At 44.5% G+C, this 22692-nt stretch overlaps 1 protein-coding gene across 3 annotated transcripts in view; it reads left to right on the plus strand.

The window, feature by feature from the left end:
- Positions 1-1571: 1571 nt before the first annotated feature.
- Positions 1572-22692, plus strand: part of LOC146008996 (tRNA (32-2'-O)-methyltransferase regulator THADA-like) — a 63872-nt gene continuing 42751 nt past the window's right edge. For 2 of the 3 annotated variants that reach the window (XM_083148944.1, XM_083148952.1), the window contains exons 1-6: positions 1573-1760; positions 2079-2256; positions 6797-6883; positions 7647-7674; positions 7836-7984; positions 9766-9888. In XM_083148944.1, the coding sequence (XP_083005070.1) occupies positions 1633-1760; positions 2079-2256; positions 6797-6883; positions 7647-7674; positions 7836-7984; positions 9766-9888 (693 nt within the window). In that variant the 5' untranslated portion in view covers positions 1573-1632. Of the gene's footprint in view, positions 1761-2078; positions 2257-6796; positions 6884-7646; positions 7675-7835; positions 7985-9765; positions 9889-22692 lie in introns of all 3 variants that reach the window. The other variant, XM_083148961.1, reaches the window with a different exon arrangement.

Genomic DNA, 22692 nt, shown 5'->3' on the forward strand with positions numbered 1-22692 from the left:
GGCATAAAATGTAATGGCCATTATGGCATGTGGTATACTATATAATGGGTGTGCGGTGTGTCAGCATTATGACAAAAATTTTGCTGCGCGCCTTCGGCGCGCACTGTCCATGTTTTCCATCCTGTGCAAAAATTTGGTTGAGTCCTGGCATAATGTGTAATGGCCATTGCAGTACATGGAATAATACATCGTGATTGGCATCACGATGTGTGGCATAACTTGTAATGGCCATTATGGCATGTGGTATACTATATAATGGGTGTGCGGTGTGTCGGCATTATGTCAAAAATTTTGCTGCGCGCCTTTGGCGCGCACTGTCCATGTTGTCCATCCTTTGCAAAAAAATTGTTGAGTCCTGGCATAATGTGTAATGGCCATTGCAGTACATGGCATAACACGTAATTGGCATCACGATGTGTGGCATAACTTGTAATGGCCATTATGGCATGTGGTATACTATATAATGGGTTTGCGGTGTGTCGGGATTATGTCAAAAATTTGACGCGCGCCTTCGGCGCGCACTGTCCATGTTGTCCATCCTGTGCAAAAATTCTGTTGAGTCCTGGCATAATGTGTAATGGCCATTGCGGTATATGGCATAACACGGAATTAGCATCACGATGTGTGGCATAACTTGTAATGGCCATTAATGTATGTGATATAACATGTAACTGGAATTATGGTATGCAAAATCAAGAATGAAATGGAAGCAAAGGTTTAAAAAAAAATCAACATAAGGCGGGTCTGGGGGTGGGGCTGGGATGGGTCAGTGGGTGTGTCAAGGGGCGGGCCAATGTCCGGGAATCTCTCAACAAAAAGGTGGTAACCCTACATATACATAAATAAGTCCCCACCTATTTAGTTTGCATTGATGCCAGTTGGTGGTGATATACACGCCCAGGAGGCGGAGATAGACACGCTCCTCCAATGGTGCACCCCCTATTAAAATGGTCTGCGCACGCCTATGCTAGCTTGCATATAATGATTGCTAATAGTCTTTTTTAATGTATGATTTATAAAATGCTTTATTAGTGTATTATCCCAATAATGACTCTGTAATGCCCATACCACTTAAAAAGTCTGTAAATTGTATCTGTATGTTTATTTATCTAATTTGCAGTAATTTGTGTAAAAGATGGTGTAATGGTTAGCATTACTGCCTCACAGCACTGAGGTCATGGGTTCAATACCCACCATGGCCCTAACTGTGCGGAGTTTGTATATTCTCCCCGTACTTGCGTGGGTTTCCTCCGGGTACTCCGGTTTCCTCCCACAATCCAAAAATATACTGCTAGGCTAATTTGGCTCCCAACAAAAAATTAACCCTAGAATGTCTGTGTGTGCGTGTACATGTGGTAGGGAATATAGATTGTAAGCTCCACTGGGGCAGGGACTGATGTGAATGGTCAAATATTCTCTGTAAAGCGCTGCGGAATCTGTGTGCGCTATATAAGAAACTGCTAATAAATAATAAATAATAAAAGGTATCGTATGAGTTTAGTTGAGTTTATGTATGTATGCTGTACCTCCGTCTCACAAGGTGGCGCTGTGCCGTGTACAGATGGTCAGTGTCTCTATCATTCTGCCCTGTCTCTGCACTGATGATAACGGAGGAGGAGGTGACAGCTAAAAATGGCTGCTCCCTTGTTAGCACACTCTGGAGAGATGTTGCATGGATCTGGGCACTGTGTCAGTTTCTACCAGGAACGGGGGCTAAACTCACTGAGCTTAGTGGCACGGAAGCTCGAACAGTTTACAGAGTGAGTGACATCATCCATTGCTCTGCATCGTTTTCTGGCTGCAGAGAGGAGTTTGATCTATTGATCCGTTGTAACTATATGTTTGTTAATTTGCACTGTGGCTCTTTACTAACATTAGTACCAGTGCAAGAAACACATGAGAAACTATGCAGCGTGAGCCTAGTGTAAGTCAAATTAAAAGTCCTGGTCATAGTAACTGACTGCACTCTGGCAGCTTGAATCTATGTTCCTAAATAATTTTAAGTTCATTTTTTTCTCCGTTGTAATAAATAACATTTGGCAAAACCTGTTGTCACGTGTAATTAATTTCTCTTACAGGGCTTCAGTGAAGCGTTGCAAAGAAAAGCATTTAGATGAGGCAGCCCAAGCATTGGACGCTGTGGAGCAGACTTTGGGAACCCTGACTAATGATGAACTCCTACCGCTACTCTGCTGTATCCTCACCTGTCAGATAGATTATTGTAGTAGTTCCAGTTTCTTCTTAAGACTTGAGAAGGTGAATTGATAGCTCGCAATGTGCACATATATCCAAGAAAATATGGGGGTATTTATCAAAGCACGGAGAGAGATGTAACAAGAGTAAAGTACACATTAAATGATGTGTACCCAGGGCTATATGGGGAGTCCTGGAACCTGGTGGGGTAGTCGGCATACACACTAGACAATATGCACGAAAATATGGTCCTTATCATGCATATCTTATAATATATCATCTAGTGTGTACACAGAGAGATTTGTGCCAGGGATTCCTAATGGGAAATTCAGCATGAGAGATTTCCCTTACGCTGAATCTCTCAGATAATGGGCCCACACACAGAGAGATTTCTGCCAGAGTTGCAGCATGAGAGCTTTCAAATCTATCACTGATCTATCTATCAGTCCTCTTTGCTTTCGCACAGAGAACCGATGTTTTGTTTCTGCGCATGTGCAGACACAGGGTGCGCGCACCCATGGCTAAATTTTGGTTCGCCGGGTGCACACACCCTACATGCCAAGCGGGGGGCGCTGGGCAGCAACATTAGCATATGGGAACCCCCGGCGTTCCTATGAGAATGCTGGGCGTTCCCAGGCTAATGAGGCCGTGACAGACATGCGGGGGGGCGGGCAGCTGACATCACCGGCCCGCCCTGTCCTTGCACAGAGCACCCGCAGTTTAGAGTGACTATATACGCGGGAGAAATCATTTGATGGTCGGCTACCATTGAATGATTTATCCCCACCTGCAAATGGATGATTATGTAAATCATCCATTCGCAGCCGTGCAGGGGGTACTACGTGCGAGGGGGGGCGGGCAGAGGGCGGCGTCTGATGGACTTGCAAGGCTGCAAATCAGAGGAGAGAGGAGTACAGACCCGAGATCCACTTCCGATGTGGCTTATTAAGGATCATTGCATGAACAGTGGTCTCAGACAATTGTGGACATTATCTCTCCCCTCCCCCTCACTACACAGTTAACATGTGCTGTAGTTGTAAATATGTATAAAAATAGTGGGTGAAATGTAATAGGATGAAAGAATCAGAAAGTGAGAGATTTGGTAAGAAATCTCCATTTTTTTTAAAGCGGCAATCATTTACACTGCAAACCTACTTTGATTTTGCAGTGTAAATGATTGTCGCTTTAAAAAACCCTAGAGATTTCTTACCAAATCTCTCACTTTCTGAATCTCTCATCCTATTAAATTTCACCCAATGACTGGGAATCCTTACCTGTTCATTTAAATCCTTTTCTATGAAGTCATAGGGGACAATGGACACCCACCCTGATACTTCTGACTTGCAGAACTTCAAGTCTGCTTCTAACTACTCCCTCAGCTGTCTCCTGTATGCGTGTGGTGTTTCTGCTGGTTTTCCTATTCTTATCTGCATCTTGGTTTTTCTTTCATACTCATGGTGGACAGTGGGGTGTGGGTGGAGCCACCGGTGACAGGCACAAGAGGATTCAATTTCTTATGGATGCAGCCCAGGCTCCTCCTCCACGCCCCATTCAGGCTCCAGTTGTTCCTTGGTGCCCTTAGGCACAGGTACTCAAGGAGGGGGCTCTGGGCCTTATTCTAGTTCACTCTTTTTGACAAAATCCTTCTTAGATGGACAAAACCATGTGCACTGCAGGGGGGCAGATGTAAAACGTGCAGAGAGAATTAGATATGGGTGAGTTATTTTATTTCCGTGCAGGGTAAATACTGGCTGCTTTATTTTTACACTGCAATATAGATCTCACTTTGAAGTAAAACCCCACCCAAATCTAATTCTCTCTGCACAAGTAACATCCGCCCCACCTGCAGTGCACATGGTTTTGTCCATCTAAGAAGGAATTTGTCAGAAAGAGTGAACCAAAATAACCCCCTCTGTGCCCTAAATTTATTTTTTTTACTTCAGGAGACAACTGCTCCTGCCTGACTGGGTCCAGTGCGCTAGCCTCTACGGCCAGACACGCTGGACACCTCGCAGCACACCGAGGATGCCACTTGCAGTCAGAGGTAACTGACGGGAGACGCCACTGGGCGTGAGACACCGAGCGATGATAGCCGCAGGGGAAAGGGTGCATTCCCCGGCGGTCCTGGCAGCAGGCACCCGGTCTTTTCCGTGCGGCCGCTAGACCACCAGGGTAGTTGAACTGGGGAGCGCCATCTTGTACGGCGCAGAGAACTGGGGGTTCCAGGAGGAGGCGGGTAGATCCTCAGCTTCCCGCCTCCAAAATACAGAGCTGTCAGTCACGCTTCCCGACCTGAGCTCTGCTTATCCCTGCCTCCGCAGCTTCTGTACACCATTACAACTCAGCGCTGAGAGGGAGAAGTGCACCCAGACTCCTGCTCCTCTGCTAACCACAGGACCAGGTTTTTCCTTTCCTATTAAGACTCTGATATCACGCTAGTTTAGCACTGATACAATGTGAGACATATGTGTGCATGATTCTTTTTTTCCTTAACCCTAACTTATTTGATAGGGATTAAGTTATCTTTCTCTAAACTGTCTGTATTTCTTTTAATATAGCCTGTTATTGCCAGAACATGTCACAGAAAGGGAGGCCCATGGCAAAACCCTTAAAGGGTACTGCTCCCAGGCTGCATGCTTATACTTATGGTAATTGTAAGGAGAATTTATCCTCAGAAGCACAGGCAGACCCGGGCTTCTGTGCCTGTTGCTCTGTAGAGGCCTCCCCAGCTATCAGTCCAGCTGAACATACAGGGTCGGCTGAACCAGCTTGGGCAATCACTCTCTCATCTGCTATGAGAGATTTAGCCACACAGTTATCTGCAGCCAGGCCACACAAATCTGCCCCTGAAGTGGTCACAGGCCATGCAACACAAACTGTGCCCACTATATCTGACCCAGAGCAAGCCTGGGTTCAAGGTTTATCCTCTTCTATCCAGGGTTTGGTTCAAGTGTCCAGCTCCCTTCAGTCTATCCTGAAGGCACAGGTTAGACGCAGAGCCCTCCCTACATTACAGTCCCAACAGGATGATACAGATGGAGACGACACTGGGGAGGAAGGTGTCACTGATGATTATGATAATGGGGATGAGGAGCCAGATTCATCCAAAGAAGATCGTATGACTCAGTCACGGGTTGATGCACTCATTAAAGCGGTTCGTTCCTCACTTAAGGTCGAGGAGGATCAACCGGCAACATCAGACGCTCCTGTTTTCAAAAAGAAGAAAAAAGGAGATAGCAGTATTTCCTCCCAGTACAGATTTGGATGGTGTATTATCTGAGGCCTGGGCTCATCCAAACAAAAACCGGACCGCAGCAAATGGGAAACCCCCCTCAAGTGGATGCTCATGTGGCTCGGTTAGTTAAAACCACCACATTACCTATTCCCACGGCTTCCTTAAAGGATCCCACTGACAGGAAATTGGAACATTGCCTAAAGGCCATATTTACTAATGTGAGGGTTTTTCCCCAGCCTGCGATGGCTTCATCCTGGGTATCTAGTGCTATCGCCTCCTGGGCAGACGAGTTACAGGAGTTAATTACTTCAGGTACTCGTCGCTCTGATTTACTGTCCTCACTGGATTTGATCAGAGAGGCGGTAACATATTTAGAGGAGTCAGCGGTAGAGGCAGTCTCTCTCTCATGCGTCCTCATGGTGGACACTGGGCGCCCACCCTCATGCACAGTGCTGACAATGAGGCAGGGTTTTTTCTCTTCTTCACTTCTGCGTATATGTTTTTCTATCCTTTTCTCTTGCTGTCCCTGCCAGGCTAGCTTTGAAACAATCGAAGCCTGAAGGGGTGTAGAGGAGGAGGAGCCTGGGCTGCATCCATAAGAAATTGAATCTCCTTGGTGCCTGTCGCCGGTGGCTCCACCCACACCCCACTATCCCAGTGTCCCAGTGGATTCAGAAAAAAGGATTTTCCAGGTAGGACCAAAATCCACTTTTCTCTGTCCTTGTGCCTTGCCTATAGGTGCTCAGGGGGTAGATAAAGGGAGAGGGAGCCTGTGCTGCTGGAAAATAAAAAGTAATTATTTGGTGGCCAGTAGTGGTAGCTCCAGAGGTGGGGCTGTAGTGCAGTTCAAAGATAAAATAGGGGAGCCACACCAACTGCCAAATCAAACACGGCCAAACCTTGCCAGCCAGGACTCACTGGCAGTTGGTGTGGCTCCCCTATTTCAGTTTTGGTCCACACTGCAGCCCACACCCTCTGTAGCTGCCACTGGTTACTAGGCTCCGCTGCTCAATATGGTATGGGGCTGCCTGGCGCCCCCCGCCCTTCTCCGCCCCCTGCACGGCGTGTAGGGTGTGTGCACCCGGCGAACCAAATGTTCGCCGTGGGTGCACATGCGCAGATGCACAACATCGGTCCTCCATGTGAATGCTCGGAGGACTGAACGGATATAAATAAGGGCCTATATACGTTATATATGTGTTTTTATTAACTTCCATGGCCTCCCTATGAGAAGTATAACATCCACAGTTACTGTACGTTTTTTCAGTTTTTATAATGGATTCCATTCCAAGAATATTCTCATTATCATTTCCATGGTAAGTTTTTCCTAGATTTCTGACATTGGACACATATCTCTCTTTTCTTCAGGTATTATCAAAGATATCACAGGTTAGGCCTTGTCTGGTGTCGCAACACAGAGAATCATTTCTGAACTCCTTTTTGCAGAGTGAAGAGGTGAGAACATTGTCAGCTATTTGTAATCTGTGTGAAGTACTCTTACGTACAAACCTAAAACTGATACAGATTGCATGTTATATGACGTTTCTGCTATAAAGTTACAGCAATTGTCCGAAAGTAAAGATACACATTACAGTTAAGGGTCTCCTCTCTTACCGAGTGAATATTGACATTGAATTCTTCTGATTTGACTACGTGTCCCTGTAGGACGCACAACCTCTTACTAGCACATTTGTACATTATTGAGTTTGTATTCTAGTTATAGATAAAGGCCCTCATTCAGTATGGATCACATTAGCAAAGCTATTCACGGCAGTGTTGCAAATGCAATATATAGCAATGCAATCCTAGAACTTTGACCACTCACAGTCTGGGATCAAATAAGTGACGGCAAACTGATTAAGCTTTAACTTTCTCAGGCTGGCTGTCGCAGAGCGTTTTGCAAGTCCAAGGAAATGTAGTCTCGTGACGCAGTCCTTGGCCTTCCCACTCCTGGAAGATGGGGGGCACTGCCCCTCCTCCTGAATGCCTTTGCCTGTCAATCAGGCAGTGACATTCGCATACTGTGATGCAATTGCAGGACCTATTTAGTACTATCGCAGAACTGGTCCTACGCATGCAGCATTTCCCGATAACCATGAATCTGTGGTACTGATCGTTCAATGCGATCACTAGTGAATGACGTCCAATGTACCATTTATGTTAATCAAAGATATAAGATGCACACATCCTTATAAACCCTTCTCTTCTTTTATCACAGGTGTTAAATCTTAGAGACATGCAGACAGGTAATCGTATCACACCTTCTAAATACAACTATTGTGTTATTAATGTCAAGTAGCAGTGTCTTATTCTCCTCTCCATCTCAATCAGTACATTCTGTTTATTCTCCATATATCTATTAAAGTGTTGATCTGCATTTATTGTTTGTTTTTGTTTTGTTGTCCAGTTTGTATGTATCTGGAAGGAAGCCCTGCTGGCCGGACATATTTGAAACATCATTTCTATGCCTTGCTTTCAAAAATGTCTCTGACTTTGCGTTCAGTGGTGCAGAACCAAATAAGTCCAAGCTCTGAATACTGGCATGTCGCTGTCAAGGTAAGGTGGATATGAATTCCAAATGTGTTACCCAAATAAGAAATCATTTTAATCTTAGGAATATTAACTTCAAATATTTTATATTGGGATTAAGTAAGAGTTTATAGGTTCTGTGCAATATAAGGGAGTATTTCTTTCAAGTTTCAGACCTTCTGAACTGTTTCCTGCTCCTAAAGCCATTAGCTCAGTGGTGGAATAAGTTGTTATTTAATTGCTAGGTTTTTTTTGTAAATAAATCTCTAGAGCACACGCTTTAACCATGTTTTATTTAGGGGGGTATTCAATCGCCGGCTACCATCTCCCCACGGGGAGATGGGCACTGGGCCCTATTCAATGCTGTCTTCCCCAACAGCATTGCGCAGGGTTTCACGGCAGAAGGAGCCCGACTTCACAAGCTGTTGGGCTCGTTCTGCCGAGAACGGCCGGGAAGTGACGAGCTGCCGGCTGCAGCTCACCTCTTCCTGGCCGCAACTCGTGGCCACGCCCCCTTCTCGCTCCCCGGCAGGTGGGACATTGAATCCTGCCTGCATGTTCTCGGTCGAGCTGACCGAGAATGGGACAGGGTCACCGCGGTCGAGCAAGCTCGACCGCCGTGACCTACACATTGAATACCCCCCTAAGTGTTCACTCAAGGATTTTTTTTATGGCAGGGTGCTGACCGCCAAGCAGAGCACATTTTTTAATAGGGATGGCACATTTTGCATTCAAAACTTACATTAGAAACAAACAAATAAATCATATTTAAAAAATTGCACACTGCGCCAGGATTATGCCAATATTACATATGCCCATTACATATACCGCACACTGTAATGCCTATTACACATTATTAGAAAAAGAGGCGTTTGAGCAGTGCTGGGTTTCACTGAAAGAACCACTGATATCCAAATACAATTAAACAATTTATTAATGTACAATAATTAATATTGTGATATTAAAAATAAAATAATAAAAGCAATGATCAATGCTGAAAAGAATCAGTCCTGCATATTTTGCGAGGAGGAGGCAAACTTATCCAGTAAAGATCTGGTCTCTATTGAGGTCTCTGGATTCTCCATTCCCTATTGGTATAGGTTGGGCGACTTAGGTGTTTAGCCTTTAAATGAGTATAGTTCTGGAATAATACCCAGCTGAGAATATTGGTTACCCTTGTAGGCAGATGAGCAGTCCGTCTTGAATGATCCACAATGGGCGAGTAGCACTTCGCTGGGAAAGGTGGAGATGGCAGGGTACTGTACTGTCTTTTGGGATGTTGGTCCAGAACAGGTGGTGGAAAAGGTGGCTCAACGCAAATGGCACCTTCCTCAGGAGCAGTGTGTGTCTTTGGGTCCCACTGGACCAGACTTTAAACCCTGTTTAATTGGATGGGTGGCTCCGGGTGAGCAGGAAATGACCTCATAATGTGTCATATGCTTTGTTTTGCATAGAAATAAACATGTCATAAATATATTAAATATAATAAATATAAAGTAACATAGTAGGCAATCACATTTATTAATTTGTAAAAATGTAGAATATAAATGTGGTAACACAATACATTTGTTGGGAACTTTGGAACACGTGACCTTATTATGGTCACGTGACCCGGAAGTTCCTGATGCAGAGACAGGGTATAAATTCTGGTCCAGTTCGACCCAAAGACACACACTGAGAGTAGAACAGATAAGATAGAAGTAACATGTTTTGTACTTCTCTACCTGTCTAAATTGAACCATATCATTTATTTTTAATTTGCCCATTTCTTACATGTTTGTACATTCTTTATACTTTTATTTTTCTAGTTGTGCCTTTTGCTATTTAGAGAGCTGGCTGAGGAGATTAGCTCACTGGTCTGGGAGTCTGCTTGCACCCCAAACCCCTTGGAAACAATTCTAGGATCTCTCCTGCACATAATTAAAGACCAGGTAATACAGATTTTTTTAAATTATTATTATTACCAGTTATTTATATAGCTCACACATATTCTGCAGCACTGTACAGAGAATATTTGAACATTCACATCAGTCCCTGCCCCAGTGGAGCTTGCAATCTATATTCCCTACCCCCTGTATATATACACACACACATACACACACATTCATGCTAGGGTTAATTTTGTTTAAAGCCAAGTAACCTACCATTATGGACTGTGGGAGGAAACCAGAGTACCCGGATGAAACCAACGCAAGCACAGGGAGAATAGACAACCCCAAACAGAGCTGTGTTGGGACTCAAACCCATGCCCTCAGTGTTTGAGTCAGTAATGCTAACCATTACACAGTGCGTGCTGCACATATTATGAATCTGCTTTATTGGCCGAACTCCTGATCAGTGGATCCTCATAATTGGCTTCTCTTTTGAATCATTTGCTGAAAAGTTAGTATTTGTCCTTATTAAAATAACGTGTGTGTGTGTAGCAGACTTTAAAATATGTTTTAAATAGTATTGGATGGAACATATCAACCAACAAAGGAATTACACAGTATTTTCTATTAAGAATTTGTGGATAAATTGGTTAGTTAATGAATGTTTTAACAGATGAAGAGTTATTAAAAGTTATTATGCAGCATACAAGTTTATATTTCTCCTTCATCCACTAGGTGTCACTGGAGTTACACTGGGGAATAGAAGGCGACCACAGGGAGCATTGGCACTTTAACCCCTTCCCGACATTTGACGTATATATACGTCATGGCCGGGATGTACTTCCCGACACATGACGTATATATACGTCATGACTTCAAAGTGCCACTGCGTCTAGAGACGCAGTGACAGAGGGACGATGTCTGCTGTCCCTGACAGCAGACATGTCCCTGCATGCCCAGGGGGGGCGGCGATGCCGCCCCCCCGTCGGTGATCGCTGTGATTGGCTGTTCAATGTGAACAGCCATTCGCAGCGTTTTCCTGTGTTACCGGCGAATCAGACGCTCGGTAACACAGGTGTCAATCACCGCCGGGTGTGAGGGGGCATGAGGGGGTCATCGGTGACGACGACACCTCACCCCACCTGCCCCCAAGGCTGTGATTGGTCCGTCGGACCGACGGACCAATCACAGCCAAGGCGCGCCATTTAAACTAACGGTGACTGCGCTGCAGACGCCATTCCGGTCTGGAATTGCGTGCAGAGCGGTCACCGGCCACTCTGTCGTGATATACATACCTGAACCTTGCCTGATACTTACCTGATCACCGCTGATCACCGCTGGTAGCGTGCTGCCAGCAGTTGGATGCTTCCTGGATCTTGTGACTTCCTGTGTCCTGCTGCTGCAATGTCATAGAGTCACAGATCGTGAGAGATAGTGACAGATAGTGACAGAGAGTGACAGAGAGTGACAGAGAGTGATAGAGAGTGATAGAGAGTGCTATATTTTGTGTCTGCTGCACCCCTTTTGTGCTGATCAGCAACTTTTTGGTTTTTTTTTTATATATATACCTGTCAGTTGCACCAAAGGTTGTGCTGCCTGTGCAACTGACTGCTGCCCCCCCTTTTGTGCTGATCAGTTTAAATTAATTAACTGATCAGCAACTTTTTGGGGGTCCAGGTTTTTTTTTTTTATATATACCCTGTCAGGTTGCACCCACAGTTGTCTGCCTGCTGCCCCTCACTGCTAATCAGTGTCGCATCACTGCATCACTGATCTGCAGTTTTTTTTGGGGGGGGATTGCAGTGGGGTTTTGTTTTTACACCCACGTTGCTTTTGTGGGTGCTTTTGTGGGTGTCCTGTGGCCGCTGATCAGTGATGTACATCACTGAACAGCATTTTTGGCACAGGGTTGATATCATTTTTTTTCTGCAGTTTTTTTAAATTGTTTTTTTTTTTGGAGAGTGCTGTGGTTTATTACACCCACGTTGCTTTTGTGGGTGTCCTGTGGCCGCTGATCAGTGACGTACATCACTGAACAGCATTTTTGGCACAGGGTTGATATCATTTTTTTTCTGCAGGTTTTTTAAATAGTTTTTTTTTTGGAGAGTGCTGTGGTATTTTTTTTTTTTAAATTGTTTTTACACCTGTTGCCTTTGAGCGCTGTTCAGTGACGGCCGTTACTGACCAACATCTGTGCTCAATTTTTGGCGCAGGACCTTTTTTTTTTTAACCCCTTCAATTTTTTTTTGTTTTATTGGGATCAAATTCCTGTATAAAGTATTTTTTTTTCTGCACTACATACACACTACACACTACATACCCCCCGTGTTGAAATAAAGTTTGTACCCCCCCAACACTATACACGTGTTGAAACATTACACTTACAGAAACACAAAAATAAAAATGGCATCCCAAATGTCATCCCAAATGTCATCCCAGTCATCCAGAAGAATGTATTCAGCGGAGGAGGCATATGCCATGCTTGCCTCTGACTCTGACACAGCCAGTGATGCAAGCGGGGAATTTGAAGGATTCGTCTTAAGCTCCTCTTCCTCCTCTAGTGATGAGGGACCCCCTCAAAGACGCCCCCGTAGAGCAGCTGAGACCCCCCCCCAAATGATTGATCCCGTATGGACCCCACCACCAGACAATTTTGAGCCCCAGGTTCCTGAGTTTTTGGCCATCCCAGGAATCCAATTTGATTCAACAGGTCTCAGAGAAATTGACTTTTTCAAATTATTTTTCTCTGATGATTTTATAAATTTAATGGTGGACCAAAGTAATTTATATGCCCAGCAGTTTATTGCTCAAAACCCCACGTCATCATTTGCTAGGTGGACCCCTGTAGATGCAGTAGAGATAATGACGTTTTGGGGTCTGGTGTTACATATGGGCATAGTAAAAAAGCCAGAAATTAGGCAATATTGGAGTACAGATGTTCTGTACAGCACCCCACTTTACCGTATGGCCATGACTCGGACTCGTTTTGAGATAATCCTTAAATTTTTACATTACACCGATAATGCACAGTGCCCACCCAGAGATGATCCCACCTTTGACCGGCTATTCAAAGTCAGGCCGGTCATTGATCATTTCAGTGCCAAATTTGCAGAGATGTACATCCCTGAAAAATTTATTTGTATCGACGAGTCCCTTATACATTTTAAAGGAAGGGTTAAAATCCGCCAGTACCTTCCCAGTAAGAGGGCAAGGTATGGCATAAAAATGTATAAACTGTGTGAAAGCACCTCAGGGTACACCCACAGGTTTAGGGTATATGAAGGGAAGGATTCAAGAATTGAACCGCCAGAATGCCCCCCCTCCCTCGTAGGTGTTAGTGGAAAAATTGTCTAGGATTTAGTGCACCCCTTCCTGGATAAAGGTTATCACCTCTATGTGGATAACTTTTACACTAGCATCCCCCTGTTTAAGGCCCTTGGTTCAAGAGGTACAGCAGCTTGCGGTACTGTGCACAAGAACCAAAGAGGCCTCCCAAAAACGCACATTGCCCAAGTACTGAGAAGGGGTGAAAGCAGGGCACAATCCACTGAAAATATGTTGTTGGTCAAATATAAGGACAAGAGGGATGTCCTTATACTGACAACAATTCATGGAGACAGTACCACCTCCATCCCTGTACGAGGTACCAGTACCCACACCTCAAAACCTAATTGTATCCTAGATTACAATAAGTACATGGGCGGAGTGGATCTTTCAGATCAGGTACTGAAGCCGTACAGTCCCCTGCGGAAAACAAAAATCTGGTACAAGAAGCTGGCCGTGTATATCATCCAGATGGCACTGTATAACGCTTACGTGCTATTCCATTCTACCAGCCAGAGGGGGACATTTATGCACTTTCAAGAGGAAGTCATAAAGGGCCTAATATTTGGGAACCAGCAGGCAGAGGGCCCCAGTACTTCTAGTACTGGCCCCCATATTGTACCAGGGCAGCATTTTCCTAAGGAAATCCCCTCCACTGCAAGAAAGGGCAGGACACAAAAAAGGTGCAAAGTTTGCTATAAAAAGGGAATAAGAAAGGATACTATTTTCCACTGTGAAACTTGCCCCGACAAACCCGGCCTATGTATAAAGGAGTGTTTTAAAATATACCACACATCTATGGATTATTGGGTTCATCATTTCACCGTGCTTCGGGGGTCTTGCTAATGCCACATAGCACCCACCATTCATTCCACCAGAATCTGAGCTGCAAAATCCAAAAATCACTCCTTCCCTTCTGAGTCCTGCCATGCACCCAACTGGTATTTTTTGGTCACATATGAGGCATTGCCATACTCGGGAGAAATTGGGGCACAGATTTTGGGGTGCTTTGTCTCCTTCATTCCTTGTGAAAATGAAAAATTTGGAGCCAGAACTGCATTTTTGTGTAAAAAATGTAATTTTTCATTTGCACAGCCCAGTTGTATCAAAATTGTTGAAACCCCTGGGGGTTTGAAATGTACACTATACCCCTAGATGAATTCCCTGAGGGGTGTAGTTTGCAAAATGGGGTCACTTGTGGGGGGGTTCCACTGTATTGGTGCTTCGGGGGTCTTGCTAATGCGACATAGCACCCACCAACATTCCACCAGAATCTGTGCTGCAAAATCCAAATATCCCTCCTTCCCTTCTGAGTCCTGCCATTTTTTGGTCACACATGAGGCATTGTCGTACTCGGGAGAAATTGGGGCACAGATTTTGGGGTGCTTTGTCTCCTTCATTCCTTGTGAAAATGAAAAATTTTGAGCCAGAACTGCATTTTTGTGTAAAAAATGTAATTTTTCATTTGCACAGCCCAGTTGTATCAAAATTGGTGAAACCCCTGGGGGTTTGAAATGTACACTATACCCCTAGATGAATTCCCTGAGGGGTGTAGTTTGCAAAATGGGGTCACTTGTGGGGGGGTTCCACTGTATTGGTGCTTCGGGGGTCTTGCTAATGCGACATAGCACCCACCAACATTCCACCAGAATCTGAGCTGCAAAATCCAAAAATCACTCCTTCCCTTCTGAGTCCTGCCATGCACCCAAATGGTATTTTTTGGTCACATGTGAGGCATTGCCGTACTCGGGAGAAATTGGGGCACAGATTTTGGGGTGCTTTGTCTCCTTCATTCCTTGTGAAAATGACAAATTTGGAGCCAGAACTGCATTTTTGTGTAAAAAATGTAATTTTTCATTTGCACAGCCCAGTTGTATCAAAATTGGTGAAACCCCTGGGGGTTTGAAATGTACACTATACCCCTAGATGAATTCCCTGAGGGGTGTAGTTTGCAAAATGGGGTCACTTGTGGGGGGGTTCCACTGTATTGGTGCTTCGGGGGTCTTGCTAATGCGACATAGCACCCACCAACATTCCACCAGAATCTGAGCTGCAAAATCCAAAAATCACTCCTTCCCTTCTGAGTCCTGCCATGCACCCAAATGGTATTTTTTGGTCACATGTGAGGCATTGCCGTACTCGGGAGAAATTGGGGCACAGATTTTGGGGTGCTTTGTCTCCTTCATTCCTTGTGAAAATGACAAATTTGGAGCCAGAACTGCATTTTTGTGTAAAAAATGTAATTTTTCATTTGCACAGCCCAGTTGTATCAAAATTGGTGAAACCCCTGGGGGTTTGAAATGTACACTATACCCCTAGATGAATTCCCTGAGGGGTGTAGTTTGCAAAATGGGGTCACTTGTGGGGGGGTTCCACTGTATTGGTGCTTCGTGGGGTCTTGCTAATGCGACATTGCACCCAACAACATTCCACCAGAATCTGAGCTGCAAAATCCAAAAATCACTCCTTCCCTTCTGAGTCCTGCCATGCACCCAAATGGTATTTTTTGGTCACATGTGAGGCATTGTTGTACTCGGGAGAAATTGGGGCACAGATTTTGGGGTGCTTTGTCTCCTTCATTCCTTGTGAAAATGACAAATTTGGAGCCAGAACTGCATTTTTGTGTAAAAAATGTAATTTTTCATTTGCACAGCCCAGTTGTATCAAAATTGGTGAAACCCCTGGGGGTTTGAAATGTACACTATACCCCTAGATGAATTCCCTAAGGGGTGTAGTTTGCAAAATGGGGTCACTTGTGGGGGGGTTCCACTGTATTGGTGCTTCGGGGGTCTTGCTAATGCGACATAGGACCCACCAACATTCCACCAGAATCTGAGCTGCAAAATCCAAAAATCACTCCTTCCCTTCTGAGTCCTGCCATGCACCCAAATGGTATTTTTTGGTCACATGTGAGGCATTGTCGTACTCGGGAGAAATTGGGGCACAGATTTTGGGGTGCTTTGTCTCCTTCATTCCTTGTGAAAATGACAAATTTGGAGCCAGAACTGCATTTTTGTGTAAAAAATGTAATTTTTCATTTGCACAGCCCAGTTGTATCAAAATTGGTGAAACCCCTGGGGGTTTGAAAAGTACACTATACCCCTAGATGAATTCCCTGAGGGGTGTAGTTTGCAAAATGGGGTCACTTGTGGGGGGGTTCCTAACTTTTAGCATCTTATGGTGCCTAGAAACCTACATGGTGCCTAAAAAATAATCTCATAAAAAGGAGGCTCCAAAATCAAGTAGGTGCTCCTTCTATTATGAAGCCTGTGGTTTGGTCAACGTGCACACTAGGGCCACATATAGGATATTTATGAAAACAAAAGAATTGGGGGAATCAATTTTTAGTCACATTTCTCTAGTAAAATCTACTGTGTTCCTTAGAAAAATGTATTAAAATTGCAAATCTGCAAAAAAAATGAAATTTTGAAATTTCACCTACACTTTGTTTTAATTCCTGTGAAACACCTAAAGGGTTAACAAACTTCCAAAATGCTGTTTTGAATACTGTGAGGGGTGCAGTTTTTGAAATGGCATCATTTATGGGGGTGTCTCACATACAAGTCCCTCAAAGTCACATCAGAACTGAACTGGTCCCTAAAAAAATCAGTGTTTGAAATTTTCTTGAAAATTTGAGAATTTGCTATTCATATTTTAAGCCTCCTAGTGTCCAAAAAAATTAAAAGGATGTTGAAATAATGATGGAAACATAAAGTAGACATATGGTCTAGGTTAGTTATTAACTATTTTGAGTGGTATGATTATTTGTCTCACAAGCAGAAAATTTAACATTTTGAAAATTGCTAAATTTTCTATTTTTTTACGACATTTTGGTATTTTTCACAAAAAAACACAGACTGTATCGACCCAAATTTACCACTAACTTGAAGTACAATGTGTCACGAGAAAACAATCTCAAAATCACTGGGATAAGTAAAAGTAAAAAAAAGTTATCCCCACTTAAGTGATACCTGTCAGATTTGAAAAAAAGGGCTCTGTCAGGAAGGCAAAAACAGGCTGCGGCGGGAAGGGGTTAAATAAAAGATTAGAGTGGCTAACTCCTCCCCTTCTACTTCCCCTCCAGGTCAGTCTTAGTTTGTGCCCGAAAGGGAGCGGACACACACTAGTGTGCTCTCAGAGCACATAAGAGATTTTTTTAATCATGCATGGTTTTTACACTGCGCAGAGGACAGGCAGATAGCGATACACTATCTGCCTGCTACGTGGGAGCCTGCCGGAGGGAACCGGCCGCCTCCATGGTGGACGCGCCCGGATCCCTGGCTGCTGAGACCACCGTCTCGGGAGGCAACGGGCGCTGCCCACCAAAGCACGCCACGGTCCTCCCCCAGCCTTACCGCCGACGGCAGGCGAGTTGTAAGTATTCCCTGCCACCGCTGCTAGCGGCGGTGGTCAGGGTGTATTAGGAAATGGCGGCAGCAGAGGGTTTTTCAAACCTGGCGCCGGAGAAGCGAGAGCTGCCGGGCGGGGGGCGGAGCTACTGCGTGGTACTCCCAGCAGCCCCGGCTATCCCCAGTGCTCTCTGAGACACGCGCGGCGGCCATCTTTTTTACACTGGCGCCGCTGCGATACGACTGTGGGAAGCTCCTGTACCGCTGCAGCCCCACCAAAGGCTTCAAGTACATTGCTGATCCTGGTGACCGTCCTGCTATAAGCTCTCCCGGTACTGTGAGTTACAGTGGGGGGTTGAGAGCTTAGAGAGAGATAGTTGGGCTGTGTTAAAAACTAAGAGCTATAGCGCTCCCTTGTTACAGACCATAGCGCTGTTCAAACCCTGTGGCAGCTCCTTTCCTTCACTATCTCTCCTATCCAGTCCTTCTACCTGGACTAATCTATACCTACTCTCCCTTGGGTGTGTGGTAGTGTGTGGATTTCTGTGACTTATTGAAGGAAGCTCCAAGAGAATTGCCTGTAAGACTTGCAATGCTAAGTTTACCCCTTCAGCCCCTGGGGATCTTAACTGTGAAAAATGCACTGTTAATCCCTCTGTGTCACAAACCCCAGTGGACCCACCTTTCTGGGCCTCACAACTAACTGAGGTTATGTCCCGTTTATCCTCTGAGTTAACACAGTCTCAGAGAGATAGAGAGACCTCTAGGACACAGCAGAGTGACTTAGCCTCTGCAGTTCAGAGCCTCACTAGAGCCCTAGCTCCAGGGCAGGCTGAGCCTCACCCTTCCTCCTCAAGGCAGCCCCCACCTTTGCAGAGGAGTTGGGCTTCTCCATTACACCACTCCCCTGACTCTGACGATATGCCAGACCTAGGGGAGGGAGCATTTGCGCCCCCTGGGGACGACATGCAGGATGTGCAGGATGCACAGGATGTGTTAGGATATGACACACAGGACCCTGCTCAACCCTCTCAGGGCATTGAGGACCTAATTCAGATGGTCAAAGTGGCCTGTAATGTGACAGAGGGAGTTGACACCCCTTCCCGTCCTTCCTTTTTTGGGAAAAAGCAAAAGCTGTCCTCCAATTTCCCAGTAGCTGAGGAACTGGATGAGCATGTTATTGAGGCCTGGAAAAGCCCAGACAAACGGTTTCAAGCCCCTAAAAGGTTCTTTCAGAACTATCCACTGCTGCCGGAAGGCCGTAAAAAAGTGGAAATTCCACCGGGGGTGGACTCATCTGTTTCCCGACTGTCCAAAAAGACTGTCCTTCCAGTCCCTGGGGCTACCACCCTTAACCCCTTCCTGACAGAGCCAGTTTTTGCGTTCCTGACAGAGCCCTTTTTTTCAAATCTGACATGTCTCACTTAAGTGGGGATAACTTTTTTTTGCTTTTACTTATCCCAGTGATTTTGAGATTGTTTTTTCGTGACACATTGTACTTCAAATTAGTGGTAAATTTGGGTCGATACAGTCTGTGTTTTTTTGTGAAAAATACCAAAATATCGTGAAAAAATGGAAAATTTAGCGATTTGCAAAATGTTAAATTTTCTGCTTGTGAGACAAATAATCTTACCACTCAAAATAGTGAATAACTAACATAGACCATATGTCTACTTTATGTTGACATCATTATTTCAACTTCCTTTTAATTTTTTGGGACACTAGGAGGCTTACAATATGAATAGCAAATTCTCAAATTTTCAAGAAAATTTCAAACACTGATTTTTTTAGGGACCAGTTCAGTTCTGATGTGACTTTGAGGGACTTGTATGTGAGACACCCCCATAAATGATGCCATTTCAAAAACTGCACCCCTCACAGTATTCAAAACAGCATTTTGGAAGTTTGTTAACCCTTTAGGTGTTTCACAGGAATTAAAACAAAGTGTAGGTGAAATTTCAAAATTTCTTTTTTTTTGCAGATTTGCAATTTTAATACATTTTTCTAAGGAACACAGTACATTTTACTAGAGAAATGTGACTGAAAATTGATTCCCCCAATTCTTTTGTTTTCATAAATATCCTATATGTGGCCCTAGTGTGCACGGTGACCAAACCACAGGCTTCATAATAGAAGGAGCACCTACTTGATTTTGGAGCCTCCTTTTTATGAGATTATTTTTTAGGCACCATGTAGGTTTCTAGGCACCATAAGATGCTAAAAGTTAGGAACCCCCCCACAAGTGACCCCATTTTGCAAACTACACCCCTCAGGGAATTCATCTAGGGGTATAGTGTACATTTCAAACCCCCAGGGGTTTCACCAATTGTGGTACAACTGGGCAGTGAAAATGAAAAATTATTTCTTTTACACAAAAATACAGTTCTGGCTCCAAATTTGTCATTTTCAGAAGGTATGAAGGAGACAAAGCACCCCAAAATCTGTGCCCCAATTTCTCCCGAGTACGGCAATGCCTCACATGTGACCAAAAAATACCAGTTGGGTGCATGGCAGGACTCAGAAGGGAAGGAGTGATTTTTGGATTTTGCAGCTCAGATTCTGGTGGAATTTTGGTGGGTGCTATGTCGCATTAGCAAGACCCCCAAAGCACCAATACAGTGGAACCCCCCCACAAGTGACCCCATTTTGCAAAGTACACCCCTCAGGGAATTCATCTAGGGGTATAGTGTACATTTCAAACCCCCAGGGGTTTCACCAATTTTGATACAAGTGGGCAGTGAAAATGAAAAATTACATTTTTTTACACAAAAATGCAGTTCTGGCTCAAAATTTTTCATTTTCAGAAGGTATGAAGGAGAAAAAGCACCCCAAAATCTGTGCCCCAATTTCTCCCGAGTACGGCAATGCCTCACATGTGACCAAAAAATACCAGTTGGGTGCATGGCAGGACTCAGAAGGGAAGGAGTGATTTTTGGATTTTGCAGCACAGATTCTGGTGGAATGAATGGTGGGTGCTATGTTGCACCAATACAGTGGAACCCCCCCACAAGTCACCCCATTTTGCAAAGTACACCCCTCAGGGAATTCATCTAGGGGTATAGTGTACATTTCAAACCCCCAGGGGTTTCACCAATTTTGATACAAGTGGGCAGTGAAAATGAAAAATTACATTTTTTTACACAAAAATGCAGTTCTGGCTCAAAATTTTTCATTTTCAGAAGGTATGAAGGAGAAAAAGCACCCCAAAATATGTGCCCCAATTTCTCCCGAGTACGGAAATGCTTCACATGTGACCAAAAAATACCAGTTGGGTGCATGGCAGGACTCAGAACGGAAGGAGTGATTTTTGGATTTTGCGGCTCAGATTCTGGTGGAATTTTGGTGGGTGCTATGTCGCATTAGCAAGACCCCCCAAGCACCAATACAGTGGAACCCCCCCACAAGTCACCCCATTTTGAAAACTACACCCCTCAGGGAATTCATCTAGGGGTATAGTGTACATTTCAAACCCCCAGGGGTTTCACCAATTTTGATACAAGTGGGCAGTGAAAATGAAAAATTACATTTTTTACACAAAAATGCAGTTCTGGCTCGAAATTTTTCATTTTCAGAAGGTATGAAGGAGAAAAAGCACCCCAAAATCTGTGCCCCAATTTCTCCCGAGTACGGCAATGCCTCACATGTGACCAAAAAATACCAGTTGGGTGCATGGCAGGACTCAGAACGGAAGGAGTGATTTTTGGATTTTGCAGCTCAGATTCTGGTGGAATTTTGGTGGGTGCTATGTCGCATTAGCAAGACCCCCCAAGCACCAATACAGTGGAACCCCCCCACAAGTCACCCCATTTTGAAAACTACACCCCTCAGGGAATTCATCTAGGGGTATAGTGTACATTTCAAACCCCCAGGGGTTTCACCAATTTTGATACAAGTGGGCAGTGAAAATGAAAAATTACATTTTTTTACACAAAAATGCAGTTCTGGCTCAAAATTTTTCATTTTCAGAAGGTATGAAGGAGAAAAAGCACCCCAAAATCTGTGCCCCAATTTCTCCCGAGTACGGCAATGCCTCACATGTGACCAAAAAATACCAGTTGGGTGCATGGCAGGACTCAGAAGGGAAGGAGTGATTTTTGGATTTTGCAGCTCAGATTCTGGTGGAATTTTGGTGGGTGCTATGTCGCATTAGCAAGACCCCCCAAGCACCAATACAGTGGAACCCCCCCACAAGTGACCCCATTTTGCAAACTACACCCCTCAGGGAATTCATCTAGGGGTATAGTGTACATTTCAAACCCCCAGGGGTTTCACCAATTTTGATACAAGTGGGCAGTGAACATGAAAAATTACATTTTTTACACAAAAATGCAGTTCTGGCTCAAAATTTTTCATTTTCAGAAGGTATGAAGGAGAAAAAGCACCCCAAAATCTGTGCCCCAATTTCTCCCGAGTACGGCAATGCCTCACATGTGACCAAAAAATACCAGTTGGGTGCATGGCAGGACTCAAAAGGGAAGGAGTGATTTTTGGATTTTGCAGCTCAGATTCTGGTGGAATTTTGGTGGGTGCTATGTCGCATTAGCAAGACCCCCCAAGCACCAATACAGTGGAACCCCCCCACAAGTGACCCCATTTTGCAAACTACACCCCTCAGGGAATTCATCTAGGGGTATAGTGTACATTTAAAACCCCCAGGGGTTTCACCAATTTTGATACAAGTGGGCAGTGAAAATGAAAAATTACATTTTTTACACAAAAATGCAGTTCTGGCTCAAAATTTTTCATTTTCAGAAGGTATGAAGGAGAAAAAGCACCCCAAAATCTGTGCCCCAATTTCTCCCGAGTACGGCAATGCCTCACATGTGACCAAAAAATACCAGTTGGGTGCATGGCAGGACTCAGAAGGGAAGGAGTGATTTTTGGATTTTGCAGCACAGATTCTGGTGGAATGAATGGTGGGTGCTATGTTGCACCAATACAGTGGAACCCCCCCACAAGTCACCCCATTTTGCAAACTACACCCCTCAGGGAATTCATCTAGGGGTATAGTGTACATTTCAAACCCCCAGGGGTTTCACCAATTTTGATACAAGTGGGCAGTGAAAATGAAAAATTACATTTTTTTACACAAAAATGCAGTTCTGGCTCAAAATTTTTCATTTTCAGAAGGAATGAAGGAGACAAAGCACCCCAAAATCTGTGCCCCAATTTCTCCCGAGTACGGCAATGC

This window comes from Crinia signifera, chromosome 1 (genome assembly GCF_055691185.1).
Source record: "Crinia signifera chromosome 1, ASM5569118v1, whole genome shotgun sequence".
Classification (NCBI taxonomy): domain Eukaryota; kingdom Metazoa; phylum Chordata; class Amphibia; order Anura; family Myobatrachidae; genus Crinia; species Crinia signifera.